General features: G+C 32.1%; 2 protein-coding genes across 8 annotated transcripts; one reads left to right on the forward strand and one right to left on the reverse strand.

The window, feature by feature from the left end:
• Positions 1 to 122: 122 nt before the first annotated feature.
• On the reverse strand, positions 123 to 2,963 carry LOC111680907 (HEAT repeat-containing protein 3). The gene is made up of 7 exons (XM_023442615.2): positions 1,891 to 2,963; positions 1,682 to 1,831; positions 1,309 to 1,466; positions 1,164 to 1,240; positions 855 to 1,098; positions 644 to 784; positions 123 to 573 (listed from the first exon to the last, which is right to left on the reverse strand). The coding sequence occupies exons 1-7, from the start codon at positions 2,828 to 2,830 to the stop codon at positions 304 to 306; spliced, it is 1,980 nt and encodes a 659-aa protein (XP_023298383.2). The 5' UTR covers positions 2,831 to 2,963; the 3' UTR covers positions 123 to 303.
• Positions 2,964 to 4,828: 1,865 nt separating this feature from the next.
• On the forward strand, positions 4,829 to 14,135 carry LOC111680908 (serine-rich adhesin for platelets). 7 transcript variants are annotated; one of them, XM_046956357.1, is made up of 9 exons: positions 4,829 to 4,853; positions 7,937 to 8,827; positions 8,893 to 9,062; positions 9,271 to 9,415; positions 9,487 to 9,674; positions 9,754 to 9,843; positions 9,910 to 10,069; positions 10,138 to 10,238; positions 10,352 to 14,135. In XM_046956357.1, exons 2-9 carry the CDS (start codon positions 8,404 to 8,406, stop codon positions 13,409 to 13,411), a joined length of 4,338 nt encoding a protein of 1,445 aa, XP_046812313.1. In that variant the 5' UTR covers positions 4,829 to 4,853; positions 7,937 to 8,403; the 3' UTR covers positions 13,412 to 14,135. The 7 variants fall into 7 exon arrangements, with proteins under 7 accessions (XP_046812313.1, XP_023298384.2, XP_046812315.1 ...); XM_023442616.2 differs by lacking the exon at positions 4,829 to 4,853 and adding an exon at positions 4,890 to 4,950; XM_046956359.1 differs by lacking the exon at positions 4,829 to 4,853 and adding an exon at positions 4,903 to 4,947.
• Positions 14,136 to 15,744: the final 1,609 nt, after the last annotated feature.

Genomic DNA, 15,744 nt, shown 5'->3' on the forward strand with positions numbered 1-15,744 from the left:
ACTCTGGTTTCCTATCCAAACCATTTTTTATGTCTATCCTACATAAAATTGCTTATTTTCATAATAGTCGAACGTCATAGCCGCCATACAGTCTATATTTGCTTAGTTTTGTTTTCAAAATATATTTTAAATAAATGCTCTTTATTTATAAAAACATGTTTTATTTTTGTTTTTCGTTTATAAAAATCGTTCATAGTCCACATTGCAAAATATAAAATATTCTAATAGAAAAAAAGTTCAACTTATAGATGAATAGTTACATATTTCATTTCTTAACTAAAAACATACAATATAATAATTTCATCAAGCACTTCTTGTAGCCGTTGCAAATTTATTGGCTTCCTTTTCTATATATTTGGAAAAGCGTGATAGATTTGTGAGTACAGTCTGTACGGCTGGATAACGTTCCTTTAACTCTTTGCGCTGAGATCGCACTTTTGTTTTAAAGTATTTTTCCAAATTTTTAATAACGACAGGCAAATTTAGATCGACAAGAATTTGATGCCAATCATTGTCAGAAAACATATCCATTAAGGCATCTAAAGCTTCGGAAATGGTCCAAACATCCTCTTCCTAAAACGAAACAGATAACGTATTAAAAAATATTGTATTTTAGCTCAAAATTAAAAAAAGATCTATATACCTGAGCACAAGTTTCCACAATAAATGAGACAATAACTTTAACTAAAGGTTCTGGCAACAAACAGCCTAAAGAGCCCAACATGCGCAACCAATTTGCACGAATTTCGGGCATAGAACAATTCCTAACACCATCCAGCATAAGCTTGAAGAAAAAACATTTGTTATTATATAAAAAATATTAAATTTTATGTTTGTTAGTTCATGGAAAATACCTCTAAATCATTTTGAGTCATTTGATTAAATAGTTCTTTTTTGGTTTTCAAATGTTCTAGAGCGGCACGCATTAATGAGGTTGAGGGTTCCAGTATTGAAGTATCTTTGGGACCCTTAAATACTTGTTGACCTAAATCTACCCAAACACTGTAGATGGCATTGTGACCACCTAAATCTTCGGAATTTAAACAATTGCACAAATTTTGCAAACACAGTAATGAAGATATGCGTAAATTTTTAGCTCTGTAAGTAATTTGTTTAAATTTTAAGAATTATTTAAAACATTTAAAGATTTATATCAAACTTACTTCATCATTAAGCCAATATTGGATTCACGCAATAGTTGCATTAAACTATTTTCAAGTGGTTGAGCACGTTGCCATAACTGAAAAAAAAATAAAGTAAGAAAAAATATTACTTATAAAATTCGAAATTTTGGGTTTATACGTTTACCTTGTCAACGAGACCTAATGATTTAATAGCTTCCACTATTTCCAGTGGCAGTTTATCACCTTCATTTAGATTTGTGGTGCTGCCATTACTTTGGTTTGTTTCATAATCAACAACACTTTCACTTTCAGAAATTTCCTCATCTTCGACATCATCCCATTCTGAAAAAGCATTTTTAAGCAAATTAAGTTATAATTCGTGGTAAGAAAAAGGTATCCAGAACACAAAACATCCTAGACGTCTTTATTATAACGTCTAATGTCTGAGTTAATGAGACAAGGAAAAGAAATCTCAGTTGAATCAAAAAATTTAATATAAAACTTTATCTTAAATCATTCCATGTACCTGTATATAAATATCAAAACTTCATATTTACCTTCTTCCTCTGAGGAACATAGATTTGTTATAACTTCAGCAGCAATACGTTGTGCATCCAATAAGTAGCCAACATCACGTACAGCAATATCATCAGCTGTTGGTAATTCTTGACGTCTTCTACGATTGGCAGCAGCTTCTTCAGTTTCATCTATAAACAGTTCATCTATTACATATAGTTCTATATGATTTTCTAAAACCTAAACTCACCATCTTGAGTATCCATTTTAATTTCCAATTCTGGCGCTTGATCCTTATTCTCTTTGTTGGGTAAATTACTTATGCCACTCAAAGCTGTTTGATGATTTGTATCCAATACTTCTGTTAATGATTGTAAAATAGTTCCGGCATATGAGGCTGCCAAAGCAGGAGCATTACTCAATATACCCGCAGACAAAGTACGCAAATAGGCATGACCATAGTCTCCAGTTACCGATAAGAGACAAAGAAAATTTGGTACATGTTGATTGAGCACTAACCAGGATTTAGGATTATTCTCGGACACCACTAACAGACATTGAGCCACTGAAATCGATATATCCAAACCGTAAACATTGTAATCCAAACATCTAATGAAAGCTTCCATTAATTGTGTCTGATTAAATGTCTCTACAGCCACCGAGGTACTCTCACATAAATTCCACAAGAGATTAATGGCCTGTAAAAAGACATCGGAACGCAAATCCATTTGATCACACATGGTAGCATCAAATGTTGGTTTCCATTCGCTGTCCAAGGCATATTCTTGCAATAAGGCAAGCAAAGGTGTCAGAATGTCTTGATCTACTAGAAAGTCACAAACTTCTATGCCATTAACTGAAAGATTTCTTAAAGCTCCGGCGGCAGCATTACGTACAGAGGCATCTTTTTCACATAATAATGGAGCAGCAATTCTCACCAGATCACTTTGGCATATCGACTGAACTTTATCTTTGCTGGCTGTTAGCACTGCCAGGGACTGCAGACCATTTAGTTTCTCCTCAATGTTGGCATTCATCAGTTGGTCTCTGATTGCTTCGATAGGACCAACGCCTGAATTTTCCATTTCTTCGCAGGCATTTAGAAAATCATCGACTTCACTGCTTTCTAGTCCAGCCAAAGGATTCGTCTTAGCAGCATATCTTGTTTTACTTTTTCTCGTTTTTCCCATTGTTGCTGCTGTTAAGTTGGTATTTAATTTCGCACGGAGTTCTAATTGAATGCAACAAATTCTTATAGAAATTGATAGACCCCCACGTGCAGCAAAAAAATGAAAACACTTTTAGTAAAAGCAACAACAATGGACAATACAAATAACAGAGTTGCCAAATTTATTACAAAAAAATAACCAAAAAATTGAAAAGAAATCTCTAATGTTTATTTATTCTCTTAACAATTTATTTTAATGTAGTTATTAATAAAAAATAAGTTTTCGTTGTTTTTAGTTCAACAATAAAAGTAATGTTAACGTTCCATGTTAAAAAATACAATCCTCCAAAATGCACTCAATACATAATGTTGCATTCAAAATAAAGAGTACGATATCTATAATCTGGCAACACTACACTAAACAAAGTTGTAAATAAATAGTAGTATATTCATATATTTCATAATTTGAAGTAATGTAAGAAATGTAATATTCATCTTATAGATAGATAGATAGATAGATAGATAGATAGATAGATAGATAGATAGATAGATAGATAGATAGATAGATAGATAGATAGATAGATAGATAGATAGATAGATAGATAGATAGATAGATAGATAGATAGATAGATAGATAGATAGATAGGTAGATAGATAGATAGATAGATAGATAGATAGATAGATAGATAGATAGATAGATAGATTTTTCGAACTCACTTAGTTTTATGTATAAAAAAGGTGAAATTCCAAAAACTTTTCAATCCCGCATTTAAGTTAAGATCTAATGATCAAAGTCCATATAATCGTGTATATGACCACTTCCGAAATTTGCTTTGTCGAATATAACTCTTACTTCTTAATTATTTTAATCATAATGAAATTACTGCTAAAATATGAATAGAGTTGCAAGTTTTCATACACTCTAATAATGTTTTCAAAGCGACTCTTTTGGAATACTTTTAATTGATGTTGTTCTAGTTTTCATTATCCCTAACTGGACCTTTTTTTAAGGAAATCTTAACACTTATTGTAACTTGGTGTACTTCAAATCGAAGTTTATTTGAACGTAGAATTCAGAAAAATATACATATATTAGCTTTGTTTCAGAACTTTTCTGGCTAACGACACTTAATTATCAGTCTTCGTACTTGTAAAAAGTACGGGAACAGAAATAAAAAAATTTCAAACATTTTATGTTTACAATGCACTATTCATACAATTTTTTTCTATTTGCCAGAAAAAAATTTTCTGGCTAAAACCGACAAGTTCTGGCAAAGAGAAAACTAAATATTATTTCTCAGTTTTGTTCTCTTTTACAATTTCTGGTAAAACCCTGCAAAACAGTTTTTAAATGAAAAAGAGTTTAAAATGACTATAGCATTTATATTTAGTAACAATTGTATTAAAAACGCAGAAAAATAATTATTTAATTTACTACAATAAAATTACATTCGCTTTACTTTCCCCTAGATTTGCATACGGTTTTTATACGAGAAATTTACTGGTATTCGGTTTACAGAACAGACAGGACAATGTAATATTATTTTGCCCAAATTGGCTTTTTTATTACTGAATAAATAAAATATATTTCTTTTTACGTTATTGAACATTTTCTTAATGCAAATTTTTTTAGAAACTGATTTTCTACAAGATTTTTTATATGGAGGATAAAGTCATATATAGGCCGATCCTAGTAAAACTTGGGAAAGGATTTGTTTTTAATTTTTAAGAATTTTTTAACCATCCCTGCATAATTTCTCACATAACTTTTGAGCTTGTTCTGTTTTATTGTTATAAACAATATTATTGCTTCCAAAATCCTACTTTCTGACAACTCGGATTCGATTTTTATTTAAAATCGATAAAAATTGAAAAAATAAACGTAGTTGAAAACTTAGCCGGCTTACAGTCGATTTTAAGCCGCCGCCGACATACTTAGTGTCAGTCGACGCATTCGTTTATATTTGTCGGCGCAGAGCTCTGGTGAAAAGACGGGAACAGACAGCAAGAAAAATGGAGGAATTTTTTATAAAATATTAAAAAATGTGAATTTAAAATTGAAAATATCCCAAAAAAAATTAGCAAAATATTTAATATTCAAACATTATAAAAATACAATTGTGTAAACATTAAATAAACGTGGTAATAAGCAAAAACAAAAGTGCAATTATTTTTCCAATCGTTAAGCGATAATTATCGAATTTTATGTGTTTCTTGTGTTGCCCATTCCGTTTTCTCCAGCATACTTTTTTTCTTTTTTTTTTGTTCTGGGGAATATTGCTGAAAAGCAAGTGTCAGGATACCTCTCGTGAATAAAAAAATAATGCAAGTGTCAGGATACATTTTGCGAACAAAAACTAAAAGCAAGTGTCAGGATAAAACTACAAAACGATAGCCACTGCTGCTGTAGCCATCGATAAATATCACCTCATTTGCTTTAAACGCAAATTCGTAAATGGTGTCATCACTATTGACATTTTTGTTGAAAGAAAAGAAATATATTTCATTTTTTCATTTGAGTTGACTATTTTTTAGAAAAAAGAGAATAAAAGAAGAAAAAAGCGTGAAATTTTTTTACAAAATATGAAAAAGTATGTAATATTTAAGTGAAATTGTGAAAAATAATCAGATAATTTCATAAAAAATGCCAATTTTATGGAGTTTTAGTTGAAAAAAGAAAAATGTACTAGTAGTGAATATAAAGCAAAGAAGAAAAAAAAAGGAACGCATGTTCCATTGTGTGTTAAGCAAGCCCGAAGTTGTCCGGTTTCATACGAATCACGTATGTACGTACCAAAAAAGACGAGAAAAAAGTTTGTCCGTCCGTTTGTCTGTTTTAAATAGTCTTACAGTGATTTTTGTTTCTACAATTTTCTTATATATTTTTTATTTCTACTCATATTGTAGAGAGTTGAGTTATTCAAAAACAAATTGGAAAAGAAATCCTGAATAAAAAGGATTAAAAAAGTGAAACAGGTAATTTTTTTTTCGTTGTTGCCATTTTGGTCGGTGGAATAGAGTAAAAGATTTCTTAAAGGTTTTTTTTTGTTCATTCTTTAGTTCTTGTTCTTCTTGTGAGTGAGTGAGTGTGAGTATGTGTGCTTAGCAGCAGAAGTACAATTAACCCATTAAGTTGGTTAAAGTGTTTGTATGTATGTATAGTTAGTTTTGTTAATCGGCGCAAAAGTTCTTGATACTTGAAAAAAATTACACACGACAAACATGAAAATTTCAAATAGGATTTTAAAGACGATTTGAATCTTAGGCACATTAATTTTAGCAAAATTTTTAAACTCGAGATAGATTAAAGGTAAATTATAGGGAAGTATTTGAAAGTTCTGCCGCTACTGCAAGAGCTAAAGTAGAGAACGAAAAAAGCCTAGTATAGTAGAGTTGCCAGGCGTTTACTAGCTAAGTTGGTTGGTCGTTTGGTTGGCTGGCTGGCTGGTAGTTGGTTTTGTTGTGTATAAAATTTTTATAGTGCACTTGCACACACAAACTCGAATGTATGTTAAACAAAATACAAAAAAAAATATAAGCAGAGAACAGCAGTAGCAGTGAAATAAGAAGAAGACAACGACATACAAAAAAAAAAAGATTTTTTTCTATCCATAGCAACTTGATGTTTGAGGGCTACAGCAGGAAAACTTTTTTCAGTTGGTATCTAGTGTAGAGGATTGTTTGTAGCTGGTATTGAATCAGATTGTCTGTGTCTGTTTGTCATTTCGTCCAACTGTCAGACAATAAGTTTATTATATTGCTGCACAGTGGTGATAACTCGATAAAAGATACATAATCTGAAATGTTTAAATAGTCCCTAAGTGTAAATATTTTTGAGTTAAAAGTTTTTACTTTCGGGTACATAAACTTTGTTTATTTTTTATCAGATTTCAAGGATTGTATTGTCGATTTAACTAAAAAATAAGAGAATAGATCTTTATATTGTAAAGCAACGTTTGTGAAGGGTTACATCAATAAGTTTTGTTTCACTTTATGTGCCCTTTTTAAACTCTACACAAACGGTGATTACGGTATTGTGTTGTTCGTCTGTCCGCTACGTGCGTCCGTCTGAGAGGGGAACATGTGAACATTGGTATAAAGCCGGAGGTCCACACATTACATGCTTTTCATACCTACTTCACATTCTACGCTTCAAGTTACAAGCGACGCTTTTTAAGCGTCATTTTTTGTTTTATTTTTAAAAAACTTCGCGTTTTTCTTGTATATTTTTTCATCATTAAACCCATTAATTTGAGAAAATTAAAAAATATGCATTAAAAAAGAATATTAAATGTCAAAACTAGCTGACATGTTCCTGCGCCGCCTGTGGCGCCTATAAAAGTAGAAAGTAGATCTACTTCAAGCATTCTATACGTCAAGGAATTCTACGCTTTTGTACTTGTAACTTTCAACATACAAATACATTGATTCTACTTTTTTGACAGACGCGTAGAATGCGAGAAAGCGTAGAACGCGTTGTGTGGACCTTCAGTTTAAGTCTCATTATTTAGGATATTTTAAAGAAATTTGGCACATGCATCTTTTTTAAACTTAAAAACTACTGCAAATGAAATGGGTCTCCCGAATAGAAGCTCATGGTTATTTTAAACACCTATGTTAGAATTGATACTGTCGTTTTAACAATATGTATATAGTATTGTGTATTATGTTTTTAAAATCTTTCATTCTTTAGGAAACCGATATAACGATAATTGTCGCAGTAACTAATTACAGGACGTTGTTTATGTATGTATGTTTCATTCTTAATAACTACCAGTTAATTTATGAACTGGTAGCGGGTATATTCGGTAGAATTTCCGGATATTATAAGAGCTATTTATCTTATATGGTTCCAAACTAATAAAACAGAAAATTTGTATTTATAGTTATAATATTCTTAGGGAATTCATCCCAATTTATAAACATTTACAATTTCAACTTTATTTTTCTTTAGAAACCTACAATAATAATTTCAATCTTTTCTATTTGGAAAAAATTTAACGAATTTTAACAAAAATTCAAATATTTCTTACATATTTATAATTTTTTAACATAAATTTAACGAAATTGCAAACAATTTGTTCTAAATAATTTTATAATAAATTTTAAATTATTTTTTGTTTTACAGAATGGATTTGCCAACGATTGATTTATTATCAATTTGATATTGAGCGTCAAATCAGCTAGACATACAATCTCCCCTTTAAAATAAATTTGAAATAAAGAAAAAAATCGAAAACCGTGCCGTGAAATATAATTTAACGAAGACGACGACAAGGAAAAAGGAATACAAATTTTATAAAAGAATTACAACAACAAATTAAATTAACCACCATCCCACAACACATCAATAGAGGCGGACCAAATTATATAGTCTTTTTTTATTTGTATACAAATCACTCAAACTTTACAATTTCTACAAAGAGAACATACAAAAATAAGAAGAAAAAATTAAAATAAAAACATTAAACATTTAATAGTGAACAAATTCACAACGGTTCCACAATGATTATCACTTTGGCAATCAACAAACAATATCCATACAATTGATTTTTTTTAAAAATTAAATTGTTGGATTTTTGGCAATTTTTATGTATGTTTCAACAAGGAGGTAAATTTTATTTAAATGCATCAAATTGGAAACGTTATCAGCCACTTAATTACACAAATAACAATAATAAAACAAAGGATAGATATCAAGATATCGATAATCTAAACACAACGCAAACAGAACATTTAAAAAAACTCACATGCAATTTTAAACATTTAAATAGATTGAGAAAAACAAAAACAAGTAACAGCCAAAAAACGGGCCTAAGAAAAGCAAGCAGCTTATATAGCATTAGCAGCGTTAAAGAACGCTTAGAAAACGAGGCCGGTTCTAATACCGGCATCGATATTTACAGGTTTAAACAGAAGATGGCCAATACTCTTTCCGTTATGACGAACGTATTGAGAAATGTGGTCAGCAAACAGCGTATACGCTACAAGGAGAAAGGTTTTAATTTGGATTTAGCCTGTAAGTTAAATTAACTATAAATGTTTAAGTAACAATAGTTATTTAATTATTTATTTTTATGTTAGATGTTTGTGATAATATTATTGCCATGGGTTATCCAGCGGACAATTATGAGAGTATGTACCGAAATCCTTTAGGGGATGTTTACAAATTTCTAGAAGATAATCATCATGATCATTATAAAATATATAATCTATGTCTTGAGCGCAGCTATGATATTACAAAGTTTCATGGGGTAAGTGTTCATTACATTTAGTACAAAAAAGTAAAATTTTTCAAAAGTTTTCTTTAAACTTTTGTTATTGACTGGAAATCTTGTAATTTTGTAGATCTGCCCTTAGTTATATTATTAAATAATTAAAAAAAGTGTTTTACAATACAAATTGTAAAACAATTTAAATTAAAATATCGAATAATATGAAAAATTTCTTTTCTTTTTAAAGCGAGTTTCTGTTTACCCATTTGAGGATCATAACCCACCTACGATAGAATTGATACTGAAATTTTGTGATGATGTAGACAATTGGCTAAAAGCAGACGCTCTCAATGTGGCTGCGGTACATTGTAAAGCCGGTAAAGGTCGGACTGGTAAGTAAATATGGCAAGTCAAAAGCAAGTAATTAAATCTAAAACATAATCATATAAAATCTCTGTTGCAGGAACCATGATCTGTTGTTATTTGCTTTATAGTGGTCAACAGCGTACAGCTGAAGATGCTTTAGCATGTTACGATGAAAAACGTACCAAGGATCGCAAGGGTGTAACGATTCCATCGCAACGTCGTTATGTTCAGTATTTTTCCAAATTAATGAGATTGGGTTTACCGTACGAGCGTCGTACCCTACAGGTGAGTTTATCCTCAATACATGCTATTTACTTCAAACAATATTAACTTATTTTTAACCTTCTTATCTCTTTTTTTAAAGTTTTGCGAAATACGTTTTTCGAAAGCCAATACGTTACATAGTCAGGGTAGCGTACATTGCTCAATTTCTGTATTACAAGATAAAGTGCAGGTATGAAAATATTTTCCTTCATTTGTTTTTTCTTCATTTAATAATTATTGTTTTTTCTTACTTCAGCAATTGCAAAATTTTCCAATTGATTTTCGCAAACATAATGTGCTGGATATGAAGAATCCACCCCTACCCGTAGCGGGTGATATTAAAGTCGAATTAACGAAAAATAATAAGAAAATATTTCATTTTTGGTTTAATACATTTTTTGTAACTGATTCTTCTGGTATGTTGTAACTAAAGTTTGAATGATTTTTAATGGTTTCAATAATATTATTTATTTGATGTTTGCAGCTATTGAGGGTGAAGGCGATGATGTTAAACTTGTCTATACTTTACAAAAATGGGAAATCGATGATGTACACAAGGACAAATGTTATCCTGAAGATTTTAAGGTAAGTTTTTAAAACTTATTTTCCGAGAATGAATTCTGTATTAAACAAGTCGCCTTTTTCGATTTTTTTAATATTTCTTAATACAAAATTATATTTTTCTTGTTCATTTTCAGGTGGAACTTGTGTTTTATGTTGATGACACTAATGTTGATCGTGATCATATGAAAGTATCTAGTAGTAATCGTTTAACTACAAATCATCGGACTACAATGCAAAATGCTGGAGCAGTGCGTATGTCAACACAGAATCAGCAACAATCAAACAACTATTCGTTGCCACAGAATAATAGCAGTGGCAGTGAAATGAACTATTTATGTGATCAAAAATCATCCTCATCGACATCGGTCAGTAGTAGTTTAGGGGTTGGTGGTGGAACGGATACCAGTAATGGCTATGAATCAATTAGAAGTACAGCACAACGAAAGATTGGTGTTGTGCCAACGTTTGGTAATCATCATAGCAATCACTATATGGCAGCTACAGATGTTGTCAATAATAGTGAAGTGTTTTCAGCGTCAATTCCTGCACAGCATATGACGCTACCACCGAGTTATATGGAACAGCACCAACAACAACAACAGCATCATCATCTACAGCAACAGCAGCATAAAAACAATATGCCACAACAGAAACAGAATCAGATTCAACAACAGCAGAAGAATATGATGACACTGGCCCCAACGACAAATCAAAGGCATTTGCAAAGACAAGTTGCTGGTGGTGGAGGTGGAGGAGATGTACATGCTCATCATCCCAACAATATGGATGCTTCAATTGCACTTCAACCGTCCACCAATGTAAATGCCAACAAATCCAGTAGCAACAGCAGCAGTGGCAACAATAGCACCCATAACATGGCTAGCAACAGCTACAATCACAACCACAGTAATAATAGTAGCAAGACTAGTAGTGTCAGTAGCCAATCATCGTCATCAGCCATTGGAGATAATGAAGAGGACTGGGAATCCGGTGAGTCCCAAGCTAAACAACTTGAACACATTACTTTACTACTTTCTACTTCCTCTATAACAAATACAAATCCAACTCCAACACTTCCTACTTCTCCTCTTCTCCCTTCCTCTACCACTACCTCTCCTTCCAATCAACCTGCTTCTCCTTCTCCTTCAACCACTACCAACCCAAACTGTTTTCCTAATACCCTAAGAAATTGTAAAAATCTTAATAGCGGTATTACCAACTCTTCCAATACCTCTTCCTCATCCACATCCTCCTCCACTTCTGTATCCTCTGCTTCCAAATGTCCTTCTAACAATAAAAGTAAAACTAGCAATAGTAGTTGTACAAATAGAGTTGTTGGTGGTGATGATGATGATGATGATAATAATACATATAAAAATAATGACGACGACAGAAAAATTAAATTTAAGAAATTAAACTCGAACCAAGTGGTAAAACCAGTCCCCAATACATCAACAGATACTAACACTAATTCTGTAGAGTTCAAGGTCGGAGACAACAATATTACAAGTAGTATTGCGTGTGAGGCTGAGGTTCATCCCAACAATCGTCCCAAGTTAATGCATCTCTTAATGCCCCCCAAAAATTCGCAACAACAGCAACAATCTCCACACAAACCTATTTTCAAACGTAAATCCTCTTATAAACTCGTTAAGGGTTCCAATTCAAACGGCAATACTTTAGCCGATTGCTCAGACGATTCTTTAGCCTCCTCAACTGCCCTTGCTGCGGGTAGTGGGGGCGGAGTGGCGATCTCTTCGAAGCTGAAACTAAAAATCAAATTGAAAAAGAACAAACTAAAGTTGTCACAAAAATTTCAATGGTTTCAAAACTATTTCCGTACTGATCCAGTGGATTTCTGTGAAAACTTTGTTCAACAGACCACCTCCATGAGGCGTAATAGTATGTGCAGTATGGCTAGTCGTACCCACAAATTGTCCACGACCACTCCGCCTTCCGTCACCCCACCCCCGCCAGTTGTAAATGCGGGTTCTTCTTGCGAACAATTAGATCAAGCGACCAGTGTCAATTCTGTGTCCACATCGAATGCAAGCATAGCCACTGGTGACCTCTGTGAAGATTATTACTCTTCCATCTGTGACAATCAATTAAGCTTTAGTAACTCGCCCTGTAAAAGTCCACGCTCTATGGCAGACATGGCAAGTAGTATTAGTGCTGGCAGAGCTGGTGGTGTTGCCATAAGCCATGGCAGTAGTCTGGGTAGTAGTTTCACAAGAAGTGTAGGAGTTTCAAATTCATATTTACGCGAGCGTAGAGAAACATTGCCCAGTTGCAGCAGTTCTCATGCCAACAATAATCGACGGAACAGTAATAATGTAGTGATTGTGGCAGCTAAGCCGGCTAAAATACATGCAATAGGTTTCAATGTCAAAACAACGACGAATTTGGCCAGACAGGATTCATTCGAAACAAATGCCGAAGAAGAGGATAATGATTTAAAAGAGTCACCCGACAGTATTTATTACACACCGTCTAGCGCTTTAATACACACAGGTGACGCTAACGAACACACAAATACAGCATTTGTTTTTCCACAAGTACCAGAAGCATCTGAAAAGGCGTTAGAAAATGTGGAGCAAAAGCCCAAAAAAACTAACGTTTCGACAACTACCGGGTCTATAATAACAAAGCCACAGGCGAAATATTCTTTAAATTTGGTCATAGTGAAAGAATGCACCGAACCGCCTTTATCCTCTGAAATAACGAAACCACCATCAGCTGGCAGTAATAATGAATCGGATGGCATTGATTCAGACTGTTGTGATATTGGCCACAAGAAAATAGACGAACTTAGGCTACAAGACGATATTGGTTCGGTCACACTGTCAGAAGAACTAGAGATGGGCAAAGTAACAGCCACTACTACGGCGGCCTCTGTATGCAGCAATAGTAGTAGCAGTGGTTTCTGTACCAGTGAATGTTGTACTACAAATAGTAGTAGCAGTAGTTGTAATTGCAATCCATTCGCAATTGATTTAGAACGACATGTGGCCTCCGTTAAACAAGATCAACAACACACCACAATACGAGAAGTTATTGAATCTTCTACTAATAGCGATAACGACGATGGCGAAACGTTGAAAAACGCAACTAAGGCAAATGATGGTGAACTCTTAAATGCGAACACCACAGAGGTACCGACAACTTCTACTACCGATAAATGTGATCATTAATAATTACATTGTATGATGTTTAGGTTTGATTTTCAATTGTTTCAATTGACAAATGTGTGGTGGCAATATTTATTAGTTTTGTGTATGTGTGTAAATGTTTTCTATTTTTTTAAATTCCCTTACAATCTTTTAAATATTATTAATATTCCTTTTATTTTACAAGGTTAGAGAAATAATTAGGACTATCTATTATCCATTGTTGTTTTGTTATTACTACTACTACTTGTACTATTCAGAAGAAAAAAAAACATACATATAATAATCGTATTTCACACTTTGTAACCAATCATCATTCTTTCAAGATGAAAACAAAAAAATCGAAGAAAATTATTTAAATATTTAATTAAATTAAATTTTAAAAAATTGAATTATCTTATAATTCCATCCATTTATTTTGTCTTTGTTGCTACATAAATGTGGCTTTCGAATTCACTGTGTCTAATTTTTCAAATTTATATATATATATATTTTTTTTTCTAAAAAAATTACAAATTAAAAAAAAAAACAAAACAAAACATGATCTCCAATCTAAGATTAGTACTCACTCATCTCTTTAATGTATAAGAAAAAAATCATCAGCAGTTTATACTTTTTTGTTTGTTTCTTTTTATACATTTGTATTTCGAAATTTTGAGAATTGTATAAAATCGAGTATTTAGTTAGAAATTCGAAAATATGTCTAATTCGAATAAAATTATAATAAAAAAAACCATAACGAGTTTAATTTTTTTTTTTTGGGTTTCTATTCTTTGCTCTTTTCAATTTTTTTAAGATTTTAAAGTTTCATTAGAGCGACAGATTTTTTTTTATATTGAATTTCTTTGTATCAGTTGATTTCTTTATTAAAAATTTAATTTGATTTGAGAGATCTTATCTGACTTTTCATTCGAAATTTATCGATTTGTAATCTATTTTGAAATAAAAACTTCTTCGTTTAGAGGTTCATTATTACAACATGGCTTTAAAAAAGGAATAACAAAAGGATTTTTTAATACCGATAACTCGTTTCTAGTTATTATAATGGTACTTTTGTTAAAGGATATCGATATAGCATAAGCAGATCTTTCCGCCAGCTTATCTTCCAGTATACACATCTAAAGTGATTTTAAAGCGATTTAGAACAGTTCTTTTTAGTTTTAGGAAGGACCAAAGCCACACATGTTGTGTTAGTTTAGAAGACCAAATTGTTGATTCATAATATGTCCTCATTAACGAATACGTTTGATGATGTGTTGCAAAAGTAAAACCAAATCGAAAAAGTACATTTTCTTTTAAAAACTTGTTTTTAATAAGAAAACTTATTACTAAATTTGGATCTATTGGTTTCTCGTTCAAGAACTATGACATGTTCTTAGACTATTGTTCAACAATTTTCATCATCGGAACTGATTATTCTCACGACAATAGGATCTTCGCTCCGGAACGACCCGAGTCATACTCGGCCAAACCGAAAGTTTTTTTCCCCAGGAATGAACTATCGGCCACAGTCGAGCTGCTACAACAACAATAAAGAACTTTTTTATAGAACATTTGTTCTACCATTTCAATAATGTTGTGTCGATAGCAATATTTCTTCTAACCTCAAAGTGCTTTTGAATCACAATGACAATTTTCCAGAGAATGGTTTCTAAAAGTCACATGCAACATATCACTAGCTCTAAGAAGTTATCGGTCAAGAACTAGTTTTAGTTCTTAGTTCTTACAAAAACAACATTCTCAAAACAGTTTGTGGAATTTTTCAATAATCTTGTTGAGAAAATAATATTTGTTCCGAGCCAAAATACTGGATCCTAGAAAACTCCTTGGATGTGCCTAAGGTACACAACAATCTTCCCTAGAATAGGTTTTCGAAGTCATTATGACATATGCTCAGTTCCCAAGTTGCCAAACAAAAACATTAAGTGCTACTCATTATACTTGTTCTGCAACTACAAGTGGTTTCGTAAAAAAAAACTTAAAAATTAAAACCTTATTTTAAAGAACGCACTCTGTCTAAGTTATCATTAATTCCAAAGTTGCTTTCATTGTGTATAAAGTGGTTCTCTTTGCACTAGTTACACAACTATTTAGTTAAGAACTAAAAACAAATCTCTTTTAAACGTATTTCCTTTAAGAGACATAAAGAAAAGATAGATTTGAAATAGTTTAAACAAGATTTTGTTTCATTTTTATTAAACACAGGTCAATAAATTTAAGCCGAATTCGAATCTGACCTGAACTTTTTCTACTAACTCGAGACGTTGTAACATCGCACAGTATCCTTTATTTATCGTTTTTGCACAAGGCCCTTACTTAGTTAGTTTGTTTAAAAGGAGATGTAATATACTTCAACT

The sequence above is a fragment of the Lucilia cuprina genome, chromosome 2 (genome assembly GCF_022045245.1).
Source record: "Lucilia cuprina isolate Lc7/37 chromosome 2, ASM2204524v1, whole genome shotgun sequence".
Lineage (NCBI taxonomy): Eukaryota > Metazoa > Arthropoda > Insecta > Diptera > Calliphoridae > Lucilia > Lucilia cuprina.

Excerpts from the sequence above, each read along its gene's own strand:
- LOC111680907 (XM_023442615.2), bottom strand. The coding sequence starts at position 2,830 with ATGGGAAAAACGAGAAAAAGTAAAACAAGATATGCTGCTAAGACGAAT. Across the intron at positions 1,832-1,890 it reads TAAAATGGATACTCAAGATG|ATGAAACTGAAGAAGCTGCT; the intron begins GTGAGTTTAGGT and ends AACTGTTTATAG. Across the intron at positions 1,241-1,308 it reads CATTAGGTCTCGTTGACAAG|TTATGGCAACGTGCTCAACC; the intron begins GTAAACGTATAA and ends TTTTTTTTTCAG.
- LOC111680908 (XM_046956357.1), top strand. The coding sequence starts at position 8,404 with ATGTTTCAACAAGGAGGTAAATTTTATTTAAATGCATCAAATTGGAAA. Across the intron at positions 10,070-10,137 it reads TTTTGTAACTGATTCTTCTG|CTATTGAGGGTGAAGGCGAT; the intron begins GTATGTTGTAAC and ends TGATGTTTGCAG. Across the intron at positions 10,239-10,351 it reads GTTATCCTGAAGATTTTAAG|GTGGAACTTGTGTTTTATGT; the intron begins GTAAGTTTTTAA and ends GTTCATTTTCAG.